The 24,653-nt window shown below is 33.3% G+C and overlaps 1 protein-coding gene across 2 annotated transcripts in view; it reads right to left on the reverse strand.

Moving 5' to 3' along the window:
• Dpit47 (DNA polymerase interacting tpr containing protein of 47kD) overlaps nt 1-24,653 on the reverse strand; it is a 69,174-nt gene that overhangs the window by 35,749 nt on the left and 8,772 nt on the right. For both annotated transcript variants that reach the window (XM_076456877.1, XM_076456887.1), the window contains exons 3-4: nt 19,151-19,268; nt 4,693-4,854 (exon numbers count right to left, since the gene is read on the reverse strand). In XM_076456877.1, the coding sequence (XP_076312992.1) occupies nt 4,693-4,854; nt 19,151-19,268 (280 nt within the window). The remainder of the gene's footprint in view (nt 1-4,692; nt 4,855-19,150; nt 19,269-24,653) is intronic.

A 24,653-nucleotide genomic window follows, 5' to 3' on the forward strand; every position in this document is an offset into this window, starting at 1 on the left:
CAGTGATATATCCGTAACTAATATTATGAGCAAAAAAATCATAAATCATTCAATGAAACATTCACTCAACCATAGGGACAGTGTATGTATGTCCTTTTACCAGTATTATGAAGTAGATGAAGTTCTCCTAACTTAACTGCAGGAGCTGGGAAAGAACCTCCTGCAACAGGAATTAAAAATAAGATGGAACCTCTATTGCACACAACCATTGAAACAAGCAAAGAACCTCCTTCAACTGTAATTAATGAGAAGATGAGAAGAGTCCTCTACCATACACAATCATAGGAGTAAGGCATTGTCATCCTGAACTTGATATTATGAGAAGGATTCCATGTAGGCTGGTCCTGCTATAATCTACAGTTGATTACCTGAGCATCAAGTATTAATGGAAGGAGAAATATCAAAATTGCCCTCTTCTCACTTACAAATTAATCTGTGTTTGCCTTACTGTCACCTAACTGTGTTGTGGATGGAGGTTTGCCTTGTCCAGGTATTTATGCAATTTTATTACTTGTTTGAAAGTGTTTCCAGTTTTAGCTAACAAACTAGATACTTGTAACTAAATTACAACTGTTAGATTTTATAAGGGGCTATGATTCTTCACAGTATGAGATAAATCAGAATTGCCCTCTTCTCACTGAGTAAAAATTCACAACAATGCACTCAGGAGGAAGTCTCCACTGCTCACCACTCCAGCAACTGGGAAGGACTCCCATGCTTCACTGGAAGAAAATAAAGAGGAAAGTATATGCGATAACCCTGATCCATTCAAGCAGAGGTTCGGCAGACAAGAAGAAGAAATCTCCTTCTGTTTTATTAATAAAGTTGAGTTAGAAAAGTGTATACTAATATACACAAACACCATTCAGTATGTCATCAGTGGTCTTGTGGAACACCCATTTCTAAAGTGAGTGTTATAGTTCAATCAGTAAAGAGTGTAGGTCTGAGACAAAGCATACCTGACCAGGCAACACCTGCTGTAAGGTAGAATTCCATTATCAGTAGTAAAAACAAAGGATACTAAAAATAAAAGCATAAATGAAAGGAGGTGATATGATTTACCACAAGCAAAGGTGAAACGATGTGTGTGTAGAACTGGCATGGGAGTGACATAATATTCACCTGATAAAGACAGAGCAAAATCCTATAAGATAATGAGCAATGAAAATATTGGAGTAGTCCACATTCCAGCCTGAGTGATCTTCTCCAACAGAGGGTGAAGGTGAACAGCTAAAGATATAGTGATATGTTGAATTTGAAGAGGAGAAATGTTGTGGAGACAGTGATCTTCCACAGCTAAATCTGAATATGCCAGCCTAACGAGTTGATAAACCCAAACAGCATGCAGGGTATAGATCATAGGAAAAGAATGGTTCCAGGGAATAAAAAGTCAGAAACATGAAGCTCAAAAGGAGGGAGGATGTGCCACATAGCATCCTAAGGACTGAACTAGACAAAAAAGCTTATCAGAATTGGAATGGGAGTACCAGTGGGAGATGAAATGTAAAAGCCAAACAGCTTTCATGGGCAGCATAGATCTCAGGGAGGAAGGACCCATCAGACTATTGAATAACATAAGAGGAATGTTAAATGAAGTGTGTAACAGTAAAGGCATAAATATCTGATCTACAACATCTACAAGCAAGGAGAAAAAGGAAATAGATTTTGAAGGAGAGATGGTAGATGGAACATGAAAATAAGGTTCAAAGAAGGGCAGGAAAGGCATACAGCTTCACACTGAGATCCCAAGAAGGGATATGAAAGGAGTGTGGAGGATGCATGACCCAACAGCAGTGGAAAAGGATGGAAATGACAGGGGGAAGACAAAACAGAAAGTGTTCAACAAAGTTGTCTGATAGCTAAACAAATTAAAATGGATGAGCCTTTGTCAAACATCCAGGTGAAGAAATGGGAAAGATGAGGAAATGAAAGATGGGGAGGACAGAAACCATGTCAAAGAGGTGGAAGATATACAAGTGTCTGTGATATGTAACATGGAAGAAGATCTAATAGATCAGAAAAGGAAAGATGTAACATGTGGAGTCAGTCCCTGGGCTAAAACAGTGGATGAACAATGACTAAGGTTGACAGAACAGGGACCAAGACAGAGGTTATACAAGTAACAGTTGGAGCAGTGAAAACAATTGTTACACTGGCTAATCTAGACCCACCAGTAGGATGAGACACAGAGTGTTTTGGAATAGCAATAGAACTCTGTAGAGGAGTTGAATAGGAGGGCAAGCATAAGTGTGAAGACCACTCCAATTTTGACAAAATATAATCACCAAAAATTAGCAGGTATGGAATGGGAGTCCAAAGGAAATAAAGTTTTATGTTTCAAGGGGCAGGAAGGTATATATGAGGTGTCCCCAGTTAAGAACACACCAACCTCAAAACTTGTGGATCACAGGACAGACCATTTTGTAAAGAGAACTTTGTTAAGAGAAGATAATTGATCCACAATCAGATTCAGGGAGCCAGAAAAATGACAAGCTAAGACCACAATGTGGAAACTGTGAGCCCAGAAAGGAAATTCAGGATATGAAAACACAGACCTGGATTTGCTACCACCTTGTTCTATGATACAAACAATGCCTACAGAGATGTCAGAATGTACCATAGCCACCCTCCCACCCAGAAGAGAAAGGAAGTTACTCTCATTATTCACAGGATTTAAATAGCATACAGATACAATACAATTTTCATGTCCACTTAACAAATTGCTATTTATATTTTCAGAACCTTTAATAGTAACGGGTAATTTTTAAGACTGAACTTCATTTTTCTTATACCAATCATAATTCCAGTAGCTTGTTCTCAGATTTTCTTAATTCACATTCTGATATCTTGTGTGTACTTGATTACTATTAATTTAGATCTCTGTTGTTAAAACAGTTTTCTTCTTGCATAGCTGGTTAGGAAGAACATGTCTTATATTCACAACATACTTCTGTGTCAGATTAAAAAAAAATTATACTTAAAAAATGTGTTTGTCATATGCAGCATATCATGAGTTTTTTACCTACTAGAGTTATACAGATTATTCTAAATTTATTATTAATTAGTTCCTGTCACTGAAGTAAAACATAGCCCATAACTGCTAACACTATTTAGTTATAGCTACATCACTCTTTGTTCTTTCATAGATGATATTTCCTCTGTACCCAGGAATATTTCAATATTGTACATAGAATCCAAATTTAACAGGTTAGCAATAAAATATCTTTTGCTGGTAACAGTAATAGATTGGCTAAAATTTGTTCATACACAAAAATGTAAGTGCAGAATGGCTTTATAAAGTGTTGTAAAATGTGAGTAACAAAACATTTACTACCCTTTTGTTGACTAAAGTTATTATGACATACAAAGCAAGTGTATAAGCTGGATTTCAGATGTGCTTTTTCCAGTTTTATTGGCTTTTATTGTGACGAGTTCAACAGTTTTATACTGAGAGAACAAAAGCAAGCAAGGTATTCAACAATCCAGTACAGATAATCATCCACTTTTAATTAAAAAACTTTATTTAGACACAACAGAAGTTTGATTATTTGCATAAGTTTTTAATCTGTTCATTTCTTGTGGAACTTAAAACGTATTAAAGTTTAAACTACAGAACACCCCCCTTATTTGTTGATCAAGTCTGCTGTTATATGAGAGTTTGTCTGTCTGATACTTGCTATGAAATTGATTTTACATGATATTTGAAATACCCTAAGTTTACACAAAGAAATGACTACTGACATACATCAGGAAATCAGTTTTTACCAAAAAATAGCATGTGTTCATATAGAAGTAGCAAAATAAATAAACAAAAGCTCAGGATTAAAAGTTTTTTTTCAGTAGTGAACATAGGCAATTTAGAAACATTAAAGTTACTCATCAGACACTAATGATTTGTTTTTTTAGTTCTTGGATTAACATAGGATTCTCTTAAGTTTATCATTTTATTAATATATAAAATTCAGCATATAATTTGCAATTATTTCTTTTGACCTACTGTATGTGAGGATTTTCTCATTTACAGTTAATATGAATTGTTTGCTGCCATGCTCTTCAAGTTACCAAAACCTACATTCTAACATGTAATGAGTATGAACATTAAATTGAAAAGAAAAATTTTCTGGAAAATCTACACTTGCAATCAATATAAAAACTAGCTAATTTACCTGTTTTTCCTGCAATTAATAGATTAACAAGGGATGTAACATTACTTGTAAAACTCATCTCACAGCATTATACTTTATATAAAGAAATTAATTAAATTAATATTAATCTGTTTTTTGAAAGCTAAAAAATTCAATCATTTCAATTATGGAAACACTATATATACAGAAGGTACATATATTCATAAAGTTTTGGTTGAAAATCCATCCTCTAAGCAGAATATATGCATGAAAAGTAATAAAGGAAGGGGAGATGGTAAGATAAAAATGATCAACTGAGTTCTTGAGGGCATATTTACAAAAATAACATACTATATTTTAGAAAAATCACAATATGCAGAATTTAACATATCAAATAGTACACAATGTTTTATCATTCTGAAGTTAATTTTCATTTGAGCAATCAAACCAGTGTTAGACCTGAAATTCTCGAGAGTTGCAGCAATTAAATTATTAGTTCAAATGAAAAATAAAGAATTCTCATAATTTACTACCTTTCCTTATATATAAAAATATTTGTATCAAATACCTATATGAAAATTCGCAGCAGCCCTGTTGGTAAGTAGCTGGGTATTTAGTTCTGTATTTGAACACCTTTGCTTCAGTCCTTCTGTATAAGACTTTACTGCCCAATGATATTTTTTCAATTGAAAGTTTTCATTCCCATCGACTTTGTAGTTTAGAGCCAATTCTGAAAACACAAAAATGCTTGAGTAAATAAAACAGTTGCTATTAATGAATCTCTTCATATCACAAACTTAATGGGTTAACAACCATAACTAGAAATTTATTTGTGAAATCCACGAATAAATCAAAAGGCTTAGATAACCTAAGTTTTATGGATTTGAAAAAGTGTTTTCTACTCTTAAAGATTTTACTGGAGCAATTATCATGTAAAATGAAAGATATTTTTGAACAATGTAACATAGTGATTGAAATCTGGTTCTACATATTTTTTACACTTCTAAGTTGAATTGGTTAAAGATATTTTCACTATACAGAAAGCTGCTTGCAATATATTCATTTTTAACTATTTCACTTATATCATTTTTTTTTTACAAGAATTGGCCTCACAAGTAAACATCTTAGGGACAGCATTTTTTCACTATTAGCATACTGGGATGAAAATCAATTAACCTTCTAAGCAACCAGACAGGTCCCTTTAACCCTATCACAACAGGTTCCCCTTTTAAACACATAGTGCAAATCACTATGTGACATTCAAAATTTAATTAAACACCTTAAATAGCAATGAATGTGAATTAATTAACATGGAAATGTATTTTACAACATAAAGTTTTATGTTATCTAAGCTTTAAAACCTTTACTTCAAAATAAACTTTTAAAAACTACTTAAAACTTCAAATGTATATTATCAGTGAGCTATGAAAATTCTCTACTTTGGCTTTCTGTATCTTCAATAATACAATGATAGTTGAGTAGAAGCATGTCTTATCAGTAAGTTGCTTACACATCCTTTAGACGACTTCATTTCAAAGTTGGAAAAAGTAAACAAATGTTTCAACCTTTGATAGCATTCCATGTCTACCTTCAACAGCTTTGATTGAGCTTTATAGCCTACATGTAGATGTTATGCACACATATGTATACTGATTACAAAGAGCTCATTTTAAACTATAATATTACAGCAACTACCTGGAAATGGGCATACAGTTGTTGGCATGGATTACATGTCACTGAATGTAGAATTGTCAAAAGCTTGATTAAGTGTAGCACTTATGGTTATTTCTTACCTAAGTATGTTATAGTTAGATATACAGTTAAATTTAGGTTTTACTTTTATATTTTAGTTAATTATATATGATTTATGTCCTAAAAGTGCATCATTCAAAGGTTTAATCATTGTCAGAAACTACATTTTAGTAGTATTTATAGTCACGTAGATATATTGGTGTGCTCAGCTAAGGATTTTTCTCCAGTAGATATCTGCGATGCACTGGTGATAAATGTGAAAATCAACAAACAGCATGTACTCCACCTGTTTTTAAAATAATGTATATACATATATAATCAAAACAACTGAGCAGTTGAGTCATTATGTTAAATGAAATAATGAAACTGGATACACAATGAAATACAAAATTCACTACCTTTATCAAAACATAAAACATGTTGTTGTTGTCTGTCTTCCTCAGCAAGCAAATACTTTATCTAAATTTTTCTGATAAAATCCCATCTCTGTAAATGGGTACCAGAATTTGTACGTAAGAATAATAATGAAACACCAAGTAGTAAGTGTTAATTGTCTTAGATAACATTAAGTATATATGCTAAGAACTAAACAATATTCAAATAATTCCTCTGATTCCTTCATTTTCTGTTCTAGTTCCACCTCTGTAGGTTTTAATGTTTTCCTGTTTTTTTCAAGCTATTAGATTTAGAAATTAAACTAATTTGTCCAGTAGTGCCAGCTTTTTTCTGTAAGTCTGTCAGATGATTTCATGAAGACTTAAACATCTTTCATTTGCATATTTTTCCCTTAATGTTTAAAAGCTCATTCTTCCAGAATGTTTTCTGATGATTTTTTTTCTGAACCTCCTTTTCTATGTGTCGATACTCAAGGTATGTCTGTATTTTTTCTGCCTTGTACCTGCTGTAGAAAGTAGCAGTTTTTTTGTATTAACTGAGGTTAAGCACACTATGAACATGATCATTAATACAATGCTGTGTTACCATGAATTAACCAACAAGTTTTTCCACCATCACTTCTTTGTTCACTAAAAACCCGTGTTCAACAGTTCTTTGTCCACAGAGACAGGAGAAGTAAAATATTCACAGAAATATAAACTTTTCTGTAAAGTTTAATCTCAGTTTTGGTAGTCAAGTGGTCATGGAAGAATATATACAATTTCTCATCTTCAGGTATGAAGCTACTAAAGGAAGATGAATTGTCAGAAACTGAAATGTAAATATGGCTAAATTATTTTAAAAGTTGTCATACTTTTTTTCTGACGTGGCCTTCAGAACCCAAGTTTTCTATTTCACGCTTCCTTATTAGAGATAATAACTGCAGGATTATAATAGTTCAATTTTTTTTACCAAAAGGTACTTCTGTGGAGACTTTTCTGAGAGTTTAGTTACAATCTTCAAGAGAAAAAGCTTGCAGTTTCACTTGAGTTTCAAAATTTGCTTATCAGAAGCTTACTTCTTTGCTTTGAGTTCTGTTAGAATTGTTTTAATATATTTATGTGATTGACTGAGTTTAGAACATCAATATATAAAAGTTTAAATGCAAATGTGGCATTTTTCATTGTTTAAGATTTGATGTACCTTTCTGTTAACCCCTTGTTCTAAGGTCATGTAACTGTAGAAATTTGGTAGCATTGGTTTGTCTACCTGGTAAAGCTTAAGGAATAGTTTGCTTTCTCTATCCATGGCCATGAAGAAGTTGAGCATAGCTCTAAAAAAAAACAGCTGTAAATACTAAACAATGTGATGTTCAGCTATGTAAGTTGTTCAGGTTTTGCTGTATTGATATACAATTCAACATCAGGTATGATCTGCAGGATTTTCTCAGCAACCATTACATTTTCAACCTATCTACCTCTTCAAAAATGCAAGGGAAAAAAGTTGATAAACCTGTTGCAGTTATGAATAATGCATAGTGAGTTGGTGAATATTTAAATATTCAATGCAGACTTGAAGAAAGCATAATCACTTTTTCCATTTGCTGATGTACATCCATTTCTAAATGCATTATGCAGTACATGCATACCAAAGTTGCCAACATTAAGCATATTTGTAATTGTTTGTTTTCAGTGCTTTCTTGCAATATAGAAATTCCATTAGGTGTATCCATGGAGAGATGCACAAGATTAATGAAATCTAAGTGCCTACATACTATTTCATATTTCTCATAAATATGCTTAGAGGTATAATGATCCACAAAGAAAGAAGGATCTTGACTTGACACATTTCTCATTTCCAAGATGTGGACATAGTTTTCTGCTTTGCATTTCACTATTCAAACAGCAAAACACATCCTGGTATAAGATTGTTTTTTTTTTAATAGAGATAATAATTGAGGTGCTATTCCACATTTGTAAAGTATGCTATTTTCATTTCCTCACAAGTGAGCTGTTTAACTCTCACTGTCATTAAACATAGATTATAATATGCTGCTGATCTTTCTGCAGTGACTATTTATAGTGACTACTTTCATGACCCAACAAATTTCTGAAGCCAAAGCTGATTTGAATGTATGATGTTTGCTAATAAGATTGAGTGTTTAGTTATAAGTTGTTCGTATATTTTCCTCTATCATTCACAAGAACAAACCTAATAAGAAAATGTAAATATAACAGGTAATAACAGAAAATCACAATGGGCAAAATTTTTTGTCTTAATTGTACTAACTATAATAAATTTATACTAGAATATAATAAAAGATAAGCCTTAGATTTGTGATACAAATGCCAACTGTAAAATCTTTTTCTTAATTTGTTTGTTGCAAATTCAAAATTACAGACTGTAAGAACAGTGCTTCAGACCTTTGTTTGCCACAAGTCACTGTCTATTAAGACAGTGCTATAGTAGCTAGTAGTATGATTTCTCTATGAAGCTGTAGTAGCTAATATGAGTACAAGGTCAAGCTATACTGTTATTTTGATTTCTGGGTCACTTTGAGTAGCTGTTATAATGACTCCTAGGTCATGTAACAATACCTGTTATGACCTCTAATTCAAACTGTAGCAACTGGTGTAATTTCTAGGCTAAGCTATAGTAACTGGTATAATACTTAGGTTAACCTATAGTACCTTTTAGCGAGAATTTTATGTTAAAAAAAGTGGTTGTTATGACTTTTAGGTCATGCTTTAATAGCTCTTATGACTTTTCCATCAAGATATCGTAGCTGTTATTTTTACTTCTAGGTAAATCAATTGTGGCTGTAATAATGACTTCCAAGTCAAGCTACTGAAGCAGTTATGTCTTCTAAGCCCTGATACAAAAGCTTTAATAACTTCTAGATCAAGCTGTAGTCAGTACTGCAATTTTAGGTCAAGATATTAATCATGTTATCACAACTTCTAGATCTAGTTATAGCAGCTGTTATCATAATTTCTAGGTCGTTATATATGTGTGTGTATATATATACGTACATGTAGTAGTTCTCACGACCTCTGGGTTGAGCTATATTAGCTGTTGTTATGACTACTAAATTAAGCAGTAGCAGCTATTACAACTTCTAGTAATGTTATAGGGGATAGTGCAATTTATATGTTAAGCTAAATTAGCTTTAATAATGACTTTTAGGTTAAGGTATAACAGCTGTTACCATGATTGTTTGATCAAGTTATAGCAGCTGTGACCATGTCTTTTATATCAAGCTGTATTAGCTATTAACATGATTCCATTCTCAGTTGAAGTACAGTAAATGTTATTATAACTTCTAAGTTACACTATGAGGTTTGGTGTGATCTCTTATGTTAAGCTGTAGTTGTTACCACTTCATTTATGCCAAAGTAAGTCAGCAGTTACCATGATTTTAGGTCAAAGAAAAGTAATTGTTAACAAGACTTCTAGGTTACTATAGCAGCTGTTATGACTACTTAGTCAAGCTACAGTAGAGCAAGACCTAATTACAAGCTCACAGTACACAGTTATGATCACTATCTTGTTCACTGTACTGATGAGAGCAAAAACCTTTTCCAGACAGATTATATGTATTTTAAAATAATTGTGCAGATTCCAGAAACTGTGACTTTAGACTTCATAATTTACAGAAATTTTCTTGAGAATATGTATTTTTAACTTCAGAAAAATAATCTGTTTTAAGTCTTGGCTTCACAGATTGGATACTTCGTGCAGATCTCAGTCCATGTGGTCAACTAAGTTATTTGAGTAACATGAAATTTTTTTTGCCAATCAAATTTCTACAATGACCTGTCCAAACAAAAGTAGAGTTTACAGAATTTTTCTAGCTCTGATAGTCAATATCACAGTTTTATACTAAGGCTGCTAGCTAAAATTAACTGTTAGGTTCTTTAAATATGTATTTTATTTAGAGGTAAATTTTTCTTTACAGTTTTGTTTTTCCTAAGTCTGATTTAAGTAGTAGTTATTGGGGAGAAAAAATAAAAACTTATTTTAAAATGTGATGATGGTCTTTATCTTTTTGCTTGATTGATTGGTTGTTTGGCATTTATTGGCACAAACCAACAACGCTTTCTGTGTTACACAACTGGTAAAAATCTTTAAAGTAAAATTGTTGAAATGTAAAAATAAATTAAGGTAAAATGAAATAATGTCCAAAATTCAGATAAAAAATTTAAATAGAATTAAAAAAAAACATTGGCTCGTGAAAAGTTAAAAGCACAAGTGAGTTGGACACTGTCACTATTGTCAATGAGGCTGGTTCAACATCATTGGTAAACACATAGAAAAGACGTTCTAAACAATGCTGCTGCTTATGACTGTAACAAGGGCATGACATTAAAACATGGGCTATTGTGACTTAAGTGTCACAAAGGCCACACATTGGTGGATCAGTCCTAGATAAAAGAAACCAATGAGTTAAAAACTGTGACCAATATGTAACATAGACAAGACAACTTTCTCCTTCTGAACCTTACGGAAATAAGATGGCCAAAGAACAAAAAACTTGTTACAATGTTTCTCACCACAAGTTGATTGCCAATTGGTTCAAAGCTGAGCCTTCAATACAAGACCATAGTCCATATATGGGATAGGCACAGCTCTGATAGCACCAGGACAGATGGACTTAGCCAATATGCCAGCAAGCTTTTTCCCATGAATACTAACATAGGCAGGTATCCATAAAAACTAGATACTAATAAAAGATAAAGAAAAATGGGCCAACCATTTATGAATATTGATGAGAACAGAGTGAGAACTAATGCTAAATGATTCCAGGGCCAGTAGGGAGCTAAGAGAGTCAGTGTAAATAGTACAATTGGTGTACTGCACAATTTCAACATGATTTAGTGCAAGAGAACTGACATACAACTTGACAGTGGCACAGAAACTGTAGAGATCCTGTGAGCAACTACCAAGCCACAACAAACCATGACAAAGCCTACAGAGTCACCTAATTTTGAACCATCTGTATAAACAATAATGGCAGAATGGTTTGAAAGACGTTCAGCAAAGAAAAGATGGTACTTCTAATTGTGGGTATCAGCCTTCCTCAGACGAATCAAAGAAAGGTGAAAGGTGGGGATGTTAATTAGCTATGGTGGGATGGCCTGATCAGCAGATACAGCAACATCACCCAATAACACACTCAACTCAGCTAGGTATGGCTGGATACAAAGACCAATTGGAAGAATGGCAGGCTGTCTATTCCCCACTAAGGAAAGGATGGTACAACCCCATGTATGATGTTGTGGTAAGGGTAAAAATTTAACAGCATGCTGCAAAACAAGTTGTAATGGTAGAGGTGAAGAGGAGGTTTGTGAGACGCAGTGTACAAATTTTGGACTGGAGAAGGGCAAACAGCCCACTGTGCACAGTTGAAGTTCTGACAGAACCATAGACCAGAGACCCATAGCAGAGTTTGGAGCAAATGAGGGCACAATAGATCTTGTGCTTCCCAAGAGGTTGAAGAGAGAACATGGAGGATGTTCAGTGCCCTCATACACTTAACACATAGCTGCTTGATGTGAAGAAAGAAAGTAAGCTTATGGTCAAGGATAAGCACCAATAACTTTGTTTCAGAGACCATCAAAAGAACAACATCAATGAAATGGAATGTGGGACCAGGGTGTACACCTCACTAGTGACAGAAGTGCACGTAACTGGTTTTGGAGAAAAAAAGGTAAAACCTTTTGTTGTGGTCCACTTCAGCAAGTGATTGAGAGCAGTCTAAAACTTTGTGTGTGTGTTTTATAATAATCAAGCCACATTAAGCTGAGCTCACCGAGAGGAATCAAACCCCTGATTTTAGCATTGTAAATCCATAGACTTACTGCTGTACTAGCAGGGGGCATACATGAGAAGTAAAAGTCATCAATACAGAGTCAATTCGCAACAGTAGAAGGAAGTTATGTAGTGACAGAATTAACCATGATACTGAAAAGTGTGACATTCAAGATACAGTCCCAAGGAACTTCAAGTTCCTGTGGAAAAGCATGGGAAAGTGTTGAACTCATACAGACTTGGAATCACTTGTTTAGTATAAAGATCTGGATAAAAATGGGTAAATAGTTACCCAACACTTACGAGTGGAGGTCTCACAAAATGCCATACCTCCATATAGTGCTGTAAACATCCTCAAGGTAAAAAAACACAGAAAAAAGATGTTATTTTTTGAAGAAGACATCCATGATCAACATTTGAAGTCAAATAGGGTAGTCGACAGTGGAGCACTGTTAATGGAACTAAAACTAGTTGGAAGAGAGGAGACTGTTTAATTCAAGGAACCAAACAAGATGAGCATTAACCATCCTCTTTAAGATCTTACAGAGACAGTTTGTCAAAGAAATTGGGCAATAGTTAAAGGAAATCTTTGGATCCTTCCCAGGCTTAGAGGAAGGGAATGCAATAGCCCAGAGTCAAGCATCAGAAAAAACATTCTCCTGCCAGATCTGGTAAAAACAACCAAAAGAATAGCAAGAGAGGCAGAAGAGAGATAGCACAGCATATCATAGTGAACATCATCAGGTCTGACTGATGAAGAGCAAGATTGAGTTTCACCAGTGGAAAGGAATAACTATAGTCATGGAGAAGACTGCTTTGCTCAAGACTTGATGGTCAAGAAGGTGGGGGAAGAAACAGAAATGCTGGATACATGAGAAAACCTCTCACTGAAAATATTGGCAATGTTCTGTACCTCATCAACTTCCTAGCAGTTGTAGAGAAATTGGAAAGGATGCACACCTCCCACTGACCTTCCATATCTTTTCCCAGGTGATTTTGGAACTAGCAGTAAAAGAGATGCTAGTTGTGAACTTAATCCAAGATTTCTTTTGGCTTTGGCACCTGACCTGCTGAGCATGGCCAGGGGTTCACTGATAAATGATATGGTTAGAAAGAAAGGGATACCATCTGAAGCTATCTCAGGCCCATTTTTGAGCCTGTCTTTATCTCGCACCTGTTATAAAATTATTTATTAAACATATCAGAACTATGCAGATATGGAACTAGCGGTAAAAGAGATGCTAGTTGTGAACTTAATCCAAGATTTCTTTTGGCTTTGGCACCTGACCTGCTGAGCATGGCCAGGGGTTCACTGATAAATGATATGGTTAGAAAGAAAGGGATACCATCTGAAGCTATCTCAGGCCCATTTTTGAGCCTGTCTTTATCTCGTACCTGTTATAAAAATTATTTATTAAACATATCAGAACTATGCAGATGGTAGTGATTTTACATTTCTGTAGCATGGAGATGATTTCTTTAAAATCTGGGCGATAAGAATCAGGATTTACACAATAAAGATAACATTTTTTTAAGTTTTACAAAATGATAATTACAAAACCCAACATTTCCATGGATAGATGGAGAGAGTTGAAAAACCATAGGAATGGACTAAGAAAAAGAATAAACAACTGGAGGGTCCTTCTCTGTAGGCAATGGATCAAATAAATCCCACATGTGAAGATGAAGGGACAACATCTCTTCATGAAAGAGAGATATGCATAATCAGTGATGTCGAGAAAACCCACTTGTAGATAAATATATATGCAAAAACGGCTCTTTTGGGTTGAGAAAATATTTTACATAGAAGAGCGAACAACGTTTCGACCTTCTTCACTTCTTCGAGCCGTTTTTGCATATATAGAGATATGCATAGTTTTGAACAAGAAAGAGCAGAAATGGACAGAAGAAGAGAAGACAAGAATATAAACTAATGAAAAAGGGGAAACTAGGATTGTGCAAGCCAAAGCAATACTATCAACTGGATCCAACAAGAAATAATATGTATCACAATAAGGAAATAAAGAAAAAGACAAAGAAGTGAATAGGCATATACAGAAAGGTGATTAAAGTCCTGGCTAAGGGTATCAATCACCAGGGCTAAAGGATAAGGATCTGGAAACCAGAAGAGGGAACGTTTAGTATTTAGAGGAGTGGCAAAAGCATCAAAGAGTTGTGCCCAACTTAGAGCAAATCAATTAAAATACTGAAAGTGGAGAAATCATAACATGTGTAGAACCCTGTCTTGCCAATACAGATGATGATCTTCCACCATACTAAGGGCCTCAAATATATGACAAGCCAAGAGTCAAACCTAATGGAAATGAGCAATAAAAACAGAAGATCCAATGCACCAGCAGGTGGAACAAACCCAGAAATGCCAGAGTGGATCACAACCAAACAATCCAAAAGAAGAGGTAATGAAAAGCTCCTACAGAACACACATGTTTGAAGTCATAAGAGCTGGTTTTCAATATGACCCATACAAATGATGGCATAATTGGGAGCCAGTTTAGTACACACTGCAGTACTGTTAACCTGAAGGTAATACTCGTTATTGATTTCAAAGTTGTTTACAGTTAAAACAAGCTGGCAAAATCAGTTACTGTTTAAGCTTCTGATGGGATAGAAAAGTTTAATGCAGACTTTATCATGTGGAATATTAGTGTAAATAAATGAAATATCTATTGTGCAAAGAAGGCTGTTCAGGTGATAGCTGTCTGGTAGTATTAATATCTTCTATGATATTAAGAAAGTGAGTAGTACCCTTGACATAAGAAGAAAGCATAGAGGGAATATATTTTATGTGTTGGTCAACAAAACTGAACAGGTTTCCAGGAGCAATGTTTATTTTGGAAATTATGGGTTAGCTAGGATTGTTTGGTTTGTGTCTCTTTGGTAACAGATAAAATTTACCATGGAGGAGGAGGCTCAGTGTGTACAAAATAATCTACTACATGTTGAACAATGACTGTCACAGCCTCCATGGACAACAAGCCCTCAATAGCCAAAAATGCTTTCTTCCATAACAATGTTAAAGTTATTATAATAAAAACTATAACACCCTGCATGCATTACCTTGTGTTTATTGTAATTAAAAGCCATCAACCATTTACTTGCCTAATTAATCAAATGATCCAACTATTTTTCATAAAAGCAGCAGCATCCTCATTACATCGAAAAGCACCCAAAACTTTTATACTATTAGCAAATTGTATAATTTACTGATCATTCCTTCATCTTTCTTATTCATGAAAATAAAAAATATAAAGGTCCTCACACTGTGCCTTGAGGCACTTTACTTGCATCATTAATGCAGTTTGACAAACTATATTTATAACATTCTGATTTCTTCCATCAAATTAATCAAATAATCTCCAACCCACAGAAACCTTTTAACTAGCACCTCAAGAAATGCTTCCTGAAAATCTAGACAGATCAAACATATACCTTACATTCATCTAATAAACACCAACCCCTTGAAAGAATATCAAAATAATAAAGCAAGATTTTCCCCAAGTGAAATTACCTTGTTGCCATCTAGCACTCTTTACAACAAGAAATATTTCTTGCTTCTGCATTACTAAGAACTAAAGAAAAATTAGAATTTCATAACCTAGTCATTTCATAACCATCAGATATTAGCATATTTTGTTGTTATTTTTCAATACTTGCAACCACATTTTGTTCTATAAAGGAGATGTCTATCCTGAATATTTACTTTTTTTGTTGTTGTTGACCAATATTCCAAATTACTTCTGTTAGTTCATTCTTGTAGTATCCTTTGGAAATTTGTTTTTGAAATTTGTAACCAAAATCTCAGTATTCCTTATATTCATATGTAGAAAAACATCAAACCAAATTCAGCAATGACCACATGCATTCAGATGTTCCCAAATTTCCTAAATGGTTTATAAAACCTGTCTCTTTCATGGTTTGAACAGCTTTTTCCAATATATGTTTTAAATTAAAAGAGAGACATAAGTATGATCTCATTAACAGCTGAATTATTTATCTCACTTCAGTTTCTCATAAAGAGCTGTACCACCAAGCCTTATCCTCTTATATCTTCTCATAGAGACCCAAAAGATTCACCCTCTTTGCTAGCAGTTTTCATATCCTCAACTTCAACAGAATACAACTGATATTTTATATACAAAGCTACCCCTCCCACTATTAATTATATTCTGTCCCTATTAACTAATGCATAACCTTGTACTTCAAAGAAAGTTCTGTCAATAAAATTGTAAATTTAATAAAGTTTCAGTTATGTTTTGAAATGTTCTAAATCCTCCTGTTTTGTTTCTTGTACTTCAAATATTAAAATAACATTTTTAATCTATCGTTAAAACATATTATTGTAGTGTGTTCTTACACTATATTCTCTACAATCTCTACAATCTTTTTGTTCATTTATTTCATTTTGGACTATTTCTATTAGTCATAGTTTAAAGCTGCCCCTACAACTGAGTTTATACGCTTTAAAAACAAGCTGGCCCCTTAGACATTTAAACAAACTATCCATTTCAAATATCTCCCTTTTCTCATTGAACTAAACCCACAAGTCCAACCAACCAGTTTTCTCAATCTTACTTAAAAACTTAATCCTAGCATTCAGCCCCAGAGAACTATTTATAACTTCATCCCCATAATTAAGTCTCAGCCATGTCTCTCACAAAATTAATTTATTGTTGTCCTTTTCTTCAAATGCCTTTATCAATCCCTTGTATTTATCAGTTAGCTCCTATGACAAACCACTGCCTAAATCATTATCCTTTTTGTGCATTTCAAATATCATCATTATATCACTTACTATTTTAATTATATCTTTTAACCCTTGCACCTGAATAGCATAAGCATTTTCTCTCTCTATTCATTCTACATGCAATACTAAAGAATCACTTGTAATTACAGGGTGTTCGAAAAGTCACTGTGCAGTTTTTAATCATATGTTAACAGCATTCATTTAGTCTATTTCAAGACAGCAACTGATAGCAGTGTTTAGAAACAAAATAAGAAGGATCCAAGCCCCTATTGATGCCAATGGGTGTCACTTTCAACATTGTTTATAATTGTCATTCAAAATTACCTCCTGTATTCTATATTGAAACATGTCTGTTAATAAATGTATAAGTGCACAGTGACTTTCCGAACACCCTATATAACCTCATGTTTTACATTCCCATTGTTACCTGCCATTGATTTTTGTTCCCTCCCATATCTCCTCATCTTCACAATCTAGAAGCTGAAATCTTTTCTTAACAGAACCTCTTTATTATAATAATATCAACCCTTTCTAGCCATTTTAATACTGTTCCTAACTTCTCAAAAGTCACTATTAGCAACTGTATTGTTGTTTAAGTTCTCTTTTTACCTCCCCCCCCACCATTTCCTAAAGTTTATCTTTCTTTAGTACCTCCACTCTATTTAGAATAGTCTCCAATTTATCCTCTGGCCTACAAACTCTACAAGCTGCATATCTTCACTACTAGATTTCTTAAAAGTGCATACCAGTCCAAGTTCACAAATAAAATATATCCTTTGTGCCCATTGCACCTTAACAATTGTGTGAGCACAGAAACTACACTACTTTTAACCACTCTAGTCTGGAAATAAACAATCATCAACAACTACAAATATCCTATTGGCAACACTGTTTACCCTGCAGACTGGGAACTAAATATTTTACACTATGCAAAGATGCCAACTATTTCAAATGACTGAGTGTAATGATTGTAGACAGAGCCCTTTCACAGTTTTAGTCCTTTTAGATTTGCCAGAAACCAGACAATCTGGTGAACGAGGCCTCTTTTTTTCCCATCTTGTGAACAATCGCATTTGTATTTCTGTGCCACTCAGAAAATGAGAAATACCCATCTACGCGAGCGCTGATTGGCCGACAAGCACTGATGACGTAACTATGGATTCCCCCAAGTACTCAGTATGGAGAAGCACCACACTCAAACTATTGGTAGATATCAGAGTTACAAATATTTTTTATTATTTCAAGGAAAAACATGATTATCGCAAGTAGCCATTTCAACTATGTCTCTTATTTATTATCAAAATTTATTTGCATGTCACTAGAAATTTTCTTTTCATCCCTTTCAAGCCCTGGGGGAACAATTTATCACTTTATTGTATAGGCTTATATAATATATAATAATTTGGGAGTTGCAACAAGTCGTAATATTTGTCTGTATGAGCATATAGTCATAATGTATACACCAAAATCATAATGATTACGCTCAAGTCCTAATGGTTGGCATCTCTGCAGTACTGCTTGAATGCTTATAATTTTAGGCATATATTTTTCTCAATATAGCAATTTGCTCTTGCTCAAACAACACAAAAACAAAACTAAAAGCTTATTTTTGCTTTCTCTCTGCCATTTCTTTAAAACAAAGGTTTTTCAATAATGTAAATTTGTTCATTTACACAATATTCACACTGATACTATCTGCTATAAAAATCAAGTTTATTAAAATACTTTTTTGTCAAACAAAAATAATTCTCGTTCAAAATAACTTAAAAGTTTTCTTTACTTTTGTATAACATATAAATAAGGCCATTCACACTGATCTTATCTGTCCAATACTTATTTTTGTCCAAATTATCTAGGATTATTATTCTTTTGATAACATGTAATTGTTTCTATACTTACTATGTTGTTTTTATCTGGTCTGTGTTCCCATTAATTTTTTTTTACCTACTATTTACATATACTTTAATTTATAAAATGGCCTAATATACAGGGTGACCCATAAGTCCCTACCCATCCATATATCTTATGTATCCAGTGTGCTGTCCCTCATTCTCACTGCATAATATTATGTTGCAATATGCTCTTCAAGTGTAAATGGGCTTACATCAGCCATATTTCTCTGAAAAAAAGAAACAAATTTACAATACATGCGTAATTGAATATAACATAATAACATATAGATGGGTAGAAACGTACGGGCCACCCTGTATATTTTGTTTCTCCATCCCACCCTATTTATTCAATTTTGTGAACATGCAGAATAATTGTAAACTATACATGTACAAAATGTCTCTCCAGTATTATTTGGGTTAAACATAAATACCCTCTGCTGTGTTCTCTTTATAATTGTATTTCAGTTGCCGAAGTGCTTCAATCCAAGGAGGAAGTTCACTTGTGTCATCTAAAGGTTCTGTTCTAAAAGCTGGATGTTCTTGCATTTCCTTGTAAAAAGATAAAACAAAAAAGTAAAACTGATAACATATAACATAAACATAAGTGTAATCAATAACAATACATGCATGTATATAGTGTTTGTGTTTTTAAAAAAATTTACATACATACAACCATTGAAAGAAACTAAAAACTAACTGGCAATTATAAAACCAGTGTTAATTCATCAGCAAGCTGGAACAATTCTAGAAACAATTTTATTCTCTTTTATTATCTGAATTTATGTAACAAATTACTTAGATAAATCTGAAAAAAACAAGAAAAACAGTAAAATAAGAGCATTGGAAACATTAATGACTATGAAAAACTAAAGGAATGACATTCTTTGGTAGAGCAATTTGAAAACATTAAAATGTAAGTCACTGGAATATTTTAAGACTTCCTTCCTATAAATAAAATTCTTACTCATTATTTGAAGACCACAAGGCAAAATCTACACTTACTGTGCTGCATATATATGTATCTAACTCAACCATAACTGATTCCAATTCCTCATAACCAAAAAGTTGATTACATAATATTTAAAAAAAATGATGCTAATGTATACAGTTTACATCAGATTTGTACCACATGACTGTGAATACAAACAATGCTCTCTCTCCAAATAACTTACAAAACAGATAATTGTAATACTAATTTTTTTCCAACAATCAATATAATCCAGATACATGTAAAAACAAAACAATTTTAATTGTTCACAACTCTGAACACTCCCTAAATTTCAACAGACTCAGTGAAACTACAAATATGCAAATGAAAAACAATTTATGTCATTCATAATGTCCACTTGTTCACTCCCAACCCAATCAGTAATATTCTTTTCCTTCTAAGCAGACGTTTGAAGCACTTGCTATTCACTTCCAGATTGGGCCGAAGTGACTGCAGGAGTTGACCAATGGACACAATCTTCATCAGGTTCACCTGGAATGTCAAATTCTTTACCACTACCCTTGCCTCAAGTGTTTCTGTTCCAAGTACATGTCCCAGGAGCATAGAACTTTCATAACCAACCCACATAGACCACTCAGTACCTCTTCTATTATCCACCTTTTATCCAGTGTGTGGCACCTGAAAGCTGTTTGTATTTTTAGAGAGACTTTCCTAATTGTTCTGATTCCACAGAGATCTTTTTCTATCAAGATTATGTAATAAGTCATGGTCTCCAATGTTAAAGCAATGTGAATGTAACTTGGCATCAAAGTACTGCTTCATTACCTCTCCAACTAAGCAGACTTTCTTTTACATGTTGTTCTACTTCTGCCATTTGTTTCACAAATTAACCACAAAGTCAGGGCTATTATCTGCCAATTCTTCATCCAGTAGTTTCTCAATTATCAAGTAAACTGATAGTTGATGATATCATTCCATCATTAACCTGTTGATGTATGGTCTGTAGCTTCATACTCAGAAGTTCTGAAAGCTGTTAGTAGCATTAGTAATATTAGATCTCCATCATTAAGATTTTCTTCACTAAACCTGGCAAACTGTCTGCCTTGTATCTGATTGAAGTGTCCTACTGTTCAACCTGATTGGAGATGTAATGACATTGTCCTGGTTTGCTTTATGTCCTGTAATTAACAACATTCCTTAAGTACTGTTGACTCAAAATTATTCTCATAGTCAGAGTGCAGTTCCATAGGTAAGCTGAATTTTGTAAAGAATTGATAAACTAACACTTTTGCTCACTGCGACGGTTTCTTGGTTTGGGATTCCCTAAGCATCTGGCCACTTTGTAAAATAACATATAGCTTCTAGTGTGTGCATGTACATATCCAGTATCAGTATTTTGTGATGATGTCAAGTGCTATTCTCTTCATTTGTGCTTTCACCTAGTTCAGTTTGATATTGCTCACCTAGGTTTACGTGGCTTCATTTTCACATTACAGACTTCATATGCTCAACATCATTCCTAAACATGTTTTATCACACCACTTCAGTAGAACCTTTTCTGAAATTGACCAAGTGCATTCTGCAATCTCACCTGTTCACCTGAGATGCCATATTGTAACTTGCAAAATATCCAATACTTTTTTGTCCCATCTGGGTTTTCAAATCTTATTTGTAGTATACCAGACTGTGATGTAACATACTCCATGATCCTAGTATGATTTTGATCTTAAGGATTATATAAAATATTTTCTTCCATGCCAGTGTTTATGGTGACTGTGTACGAGATAAAATCCTGATTTTAGCATTGTAAATATGTAGACTTACTGCTGTACTAGCTGGGTGACAAATAAAAAGAGAACACCACCAGTAATTAGTGAAATTTATTATAATATTGGTGATATTTTTGTATTAAAGTTCTTGTAGAATTTGTATGCTATTGCAGACCCTAAAACCAACAGTCATGAGATCATAATCAAAAGTAGATGAAAGGTTGTTTCAAGGATAACACACAAAACATGTCTTTTATTTATTTATTTTTTACAAATCACAATAATTGTTGTAATAAATTTGGCCAAATAACTAAAGCAGTATAAGATTAAATAATCCATAAGAACAAATTTAATTAAACATTTAATTTTAAGTATGCAGTTCATAAAATATCACTCTACAAAACTTGTGCTAGACTATCTAAGCAAAAACTGTGTAGAGTACAGTAAGCACATAATAGTATAGCTGGAAAGTATTATGTACAAATATTTTCATTATCATGTATACCAGTACTGAGTTATGAAATAATCAACTATAGCATACTATGGTATACAGTTATTGCTAGCTTGATTAATAAGCCTCATGTTTCAGGAATTCACATAACAACTTGCAAATCAAAACAACTTCAGTTGCAAATAACTTTCTTCTTTGCTTAGCATAATGTGTGAATCACTTTTTCTCTTGCCAGTTGACTTGAAACTTCCAAGAATACAATGAAGTGGTCTAAAATTTTAATTTGATACACCAAAGCTGTTGTTTATTTTTCAGAACTTCCCACCAAACAACACATACAGTATTTTCACACTTTGTCATGTACATATTGCATACACATATATGTTGAAGTAGTTTGGTTATGACTACAGTATTAACCACAGTGCATATACTACACATTTAACAAAACTGACCACATGACCATTTTTACTTCAATTTAGTTTTAATATTATAACTTTTAATGTTGTATGCATATCTTCACAAAATGTGGTAGACTTTTAACAAACATTAGAATTTGCTTGTATACAAAATAATCTTTAATGAAAAATTTTACTGAAGATTTGTCTGTGAAAATAAAGTTTTTTTTTGGTTTTTTTTACCAGACTGAATGCAAAACAATTTAAGATTAAAACTACCTAAATACATTTCAAACACTTTTTTCAGTAAAACTTCATATTTTATTGTTATTGTTCTATCTATACTAATTTTATACAAGGTTGGTAAAATTGACCAACTTTGTAACCACCATCACAAACAACAACAATAAAAAATCAAAATAAATCTAAATCATCTTTTCTTTAATTTTAGTATGATTCAAATTGTAACAAAAACTACACTTATCCTAAATAACTTTATACATAAATGTTATTGTTCTTTATACTTTGTCCAACTACTAATCCTACTTACACTATTATAAAAGTTATAAATCATTTCAAGGAATATGCATTTCACTTTATAATTTTTAATTAATTACCCACAGACAACCCTAAGCTGCTCACATGAAAAATGTTTATCACATTATTATTATTTAATTTTACCTAATTTAACCTTAACTAGCCTAAGCAGTCTCCTACTTCTCCATTTTAGTTTCTTTATAATAATAAATAAAGAACATACATGAAAAGCAAAAAATAAAGTATCAAGTCATCCCATAAGTAATGTCCAAATATTTAATACAGAAATTACATCATCATTTCTGTCTTTGTAAAAGGTTTTAATGACTAAAACATGTAATAGGATGTGTATAAACATGTGCAGACAAACAAAAGAAACCAACACAACTCCACTTTTTTAGATCATTAATGGAACAATCCTTATGAAGATGGATATGTCTGAGGAGCATATTAGACATATAATGCTTTAAGAGTTTATAAAAAGGCAATAGTGCAGCAGAAACTACATGAAACATTCAAGGTGTTTATGGTGCAGAGTCTCTCAACGAAAGAATACGTTGAAGATGGTTTCAGAAGTTCAGATCAGGTGACTACAGCTTAAATGATGCACGACGTTCAGGTTGCCCTGTTGAGTTTAATGCTACTGGTCACACTTGATGAAGATTGTGCTATAACAGTTGAAGAACTCACACAGAAGTTTAATTCAACCCATTGAACAGTTCACCGTCATCTGCAACATTTTGAAAAGGTGTTAAAATTTGGAAAATGGTTCCCCCACTTCATGATTGGACACAAGGTTAGTGACTGGAGATGAAAAATTGATATATTGTAAAAAGGTTAAGCACTGCAAACAATGGCTCAGTGTAGGTAAACTGGCTAAAGCAAGCCCAAAATGGACCTCCACCCTAGGAAAGTAGCTTGTTAAGTGTTTGGCGGGATATTGTTGGTGTGATCCACATTGAGTTGTTACCACTCAATGTAACAATTACATCAGACTTCTACTGTCAACAGTTAGAGAGCTTGAATCTTGCACTGAAAGAAAAAGAGGCCTATTTTGATCAATCATAAAGGTGTTGTGTTACACCAGGATAATACATGGCCCCATACAGCAAGGATCACACTTACAAAGATTGAAGAGCAGGACTTTGGAAAACTTCCACATCCTCCTTATTCTTCAGACCTTGCCCCATCTGATTATCATCTATTCCAAAGTTTGCAGAATTATCTTGATTGAAAAGAGCTTTGAACACATGAAGATGTTAAGACTACCCTCTCTACATTTTCCTCCAAACCCCAAAAACGTTTTTAAAAGTGGCATTCAGAAGCTTATGAATGATTGGCAGGAAGTAATTAATAATAACAGAACATACATTATTGATTAAATAACATTAAAAGCATTTAAAATCCTTTCTCTTTTCCTGAACTTAAAAATCAGACATTACTTAAAGGATGACCTGATATTTACCTCGCCTTTTTTTTTTGGTGTCAACTGTCAAAGACACTTACCATACTTTTTTATTTTATACTAATGGTAATAGTGGACTAAATCTTTATTTAATTAAATAATGTATCAATGAATACAGAATAAGTATATGCAAAAAAAAAACAAAGTCTATAACCATCATAGTTTTTCTGACTTTCTAACTGTGTGGCAGCAGCTGTTACAAATTCATCGAAGCTAGTTGATGTATTCCCTTTGGGTTTGATTTTGATTGATTGATTTAGTGTTTTATGGCACAAAGCAGCTAGGCTATCTGCACCAAACGTCCAGTAAAAAGGTAAAAATAAATTAAATGTAGTAAAATACAGAAAAGGAAATGAAGGTAAAACAAA

This window comes from Tachypleus tridentatus, chromosome 1, assembly GCF_004210375.1.
Source record: "Tachypleus tridentatus isolate NWPU-2018 chromosome 1, ASM421037v1, whole genome shotgun sequence".
In the NCBI taxonomy this organism is placed as follows: Eukaryota; Metazoa; Arthropoda; class Merostomata; order Xiphosura; family Limulidae; genus Tachypleus; species Tachypleus tridentatus.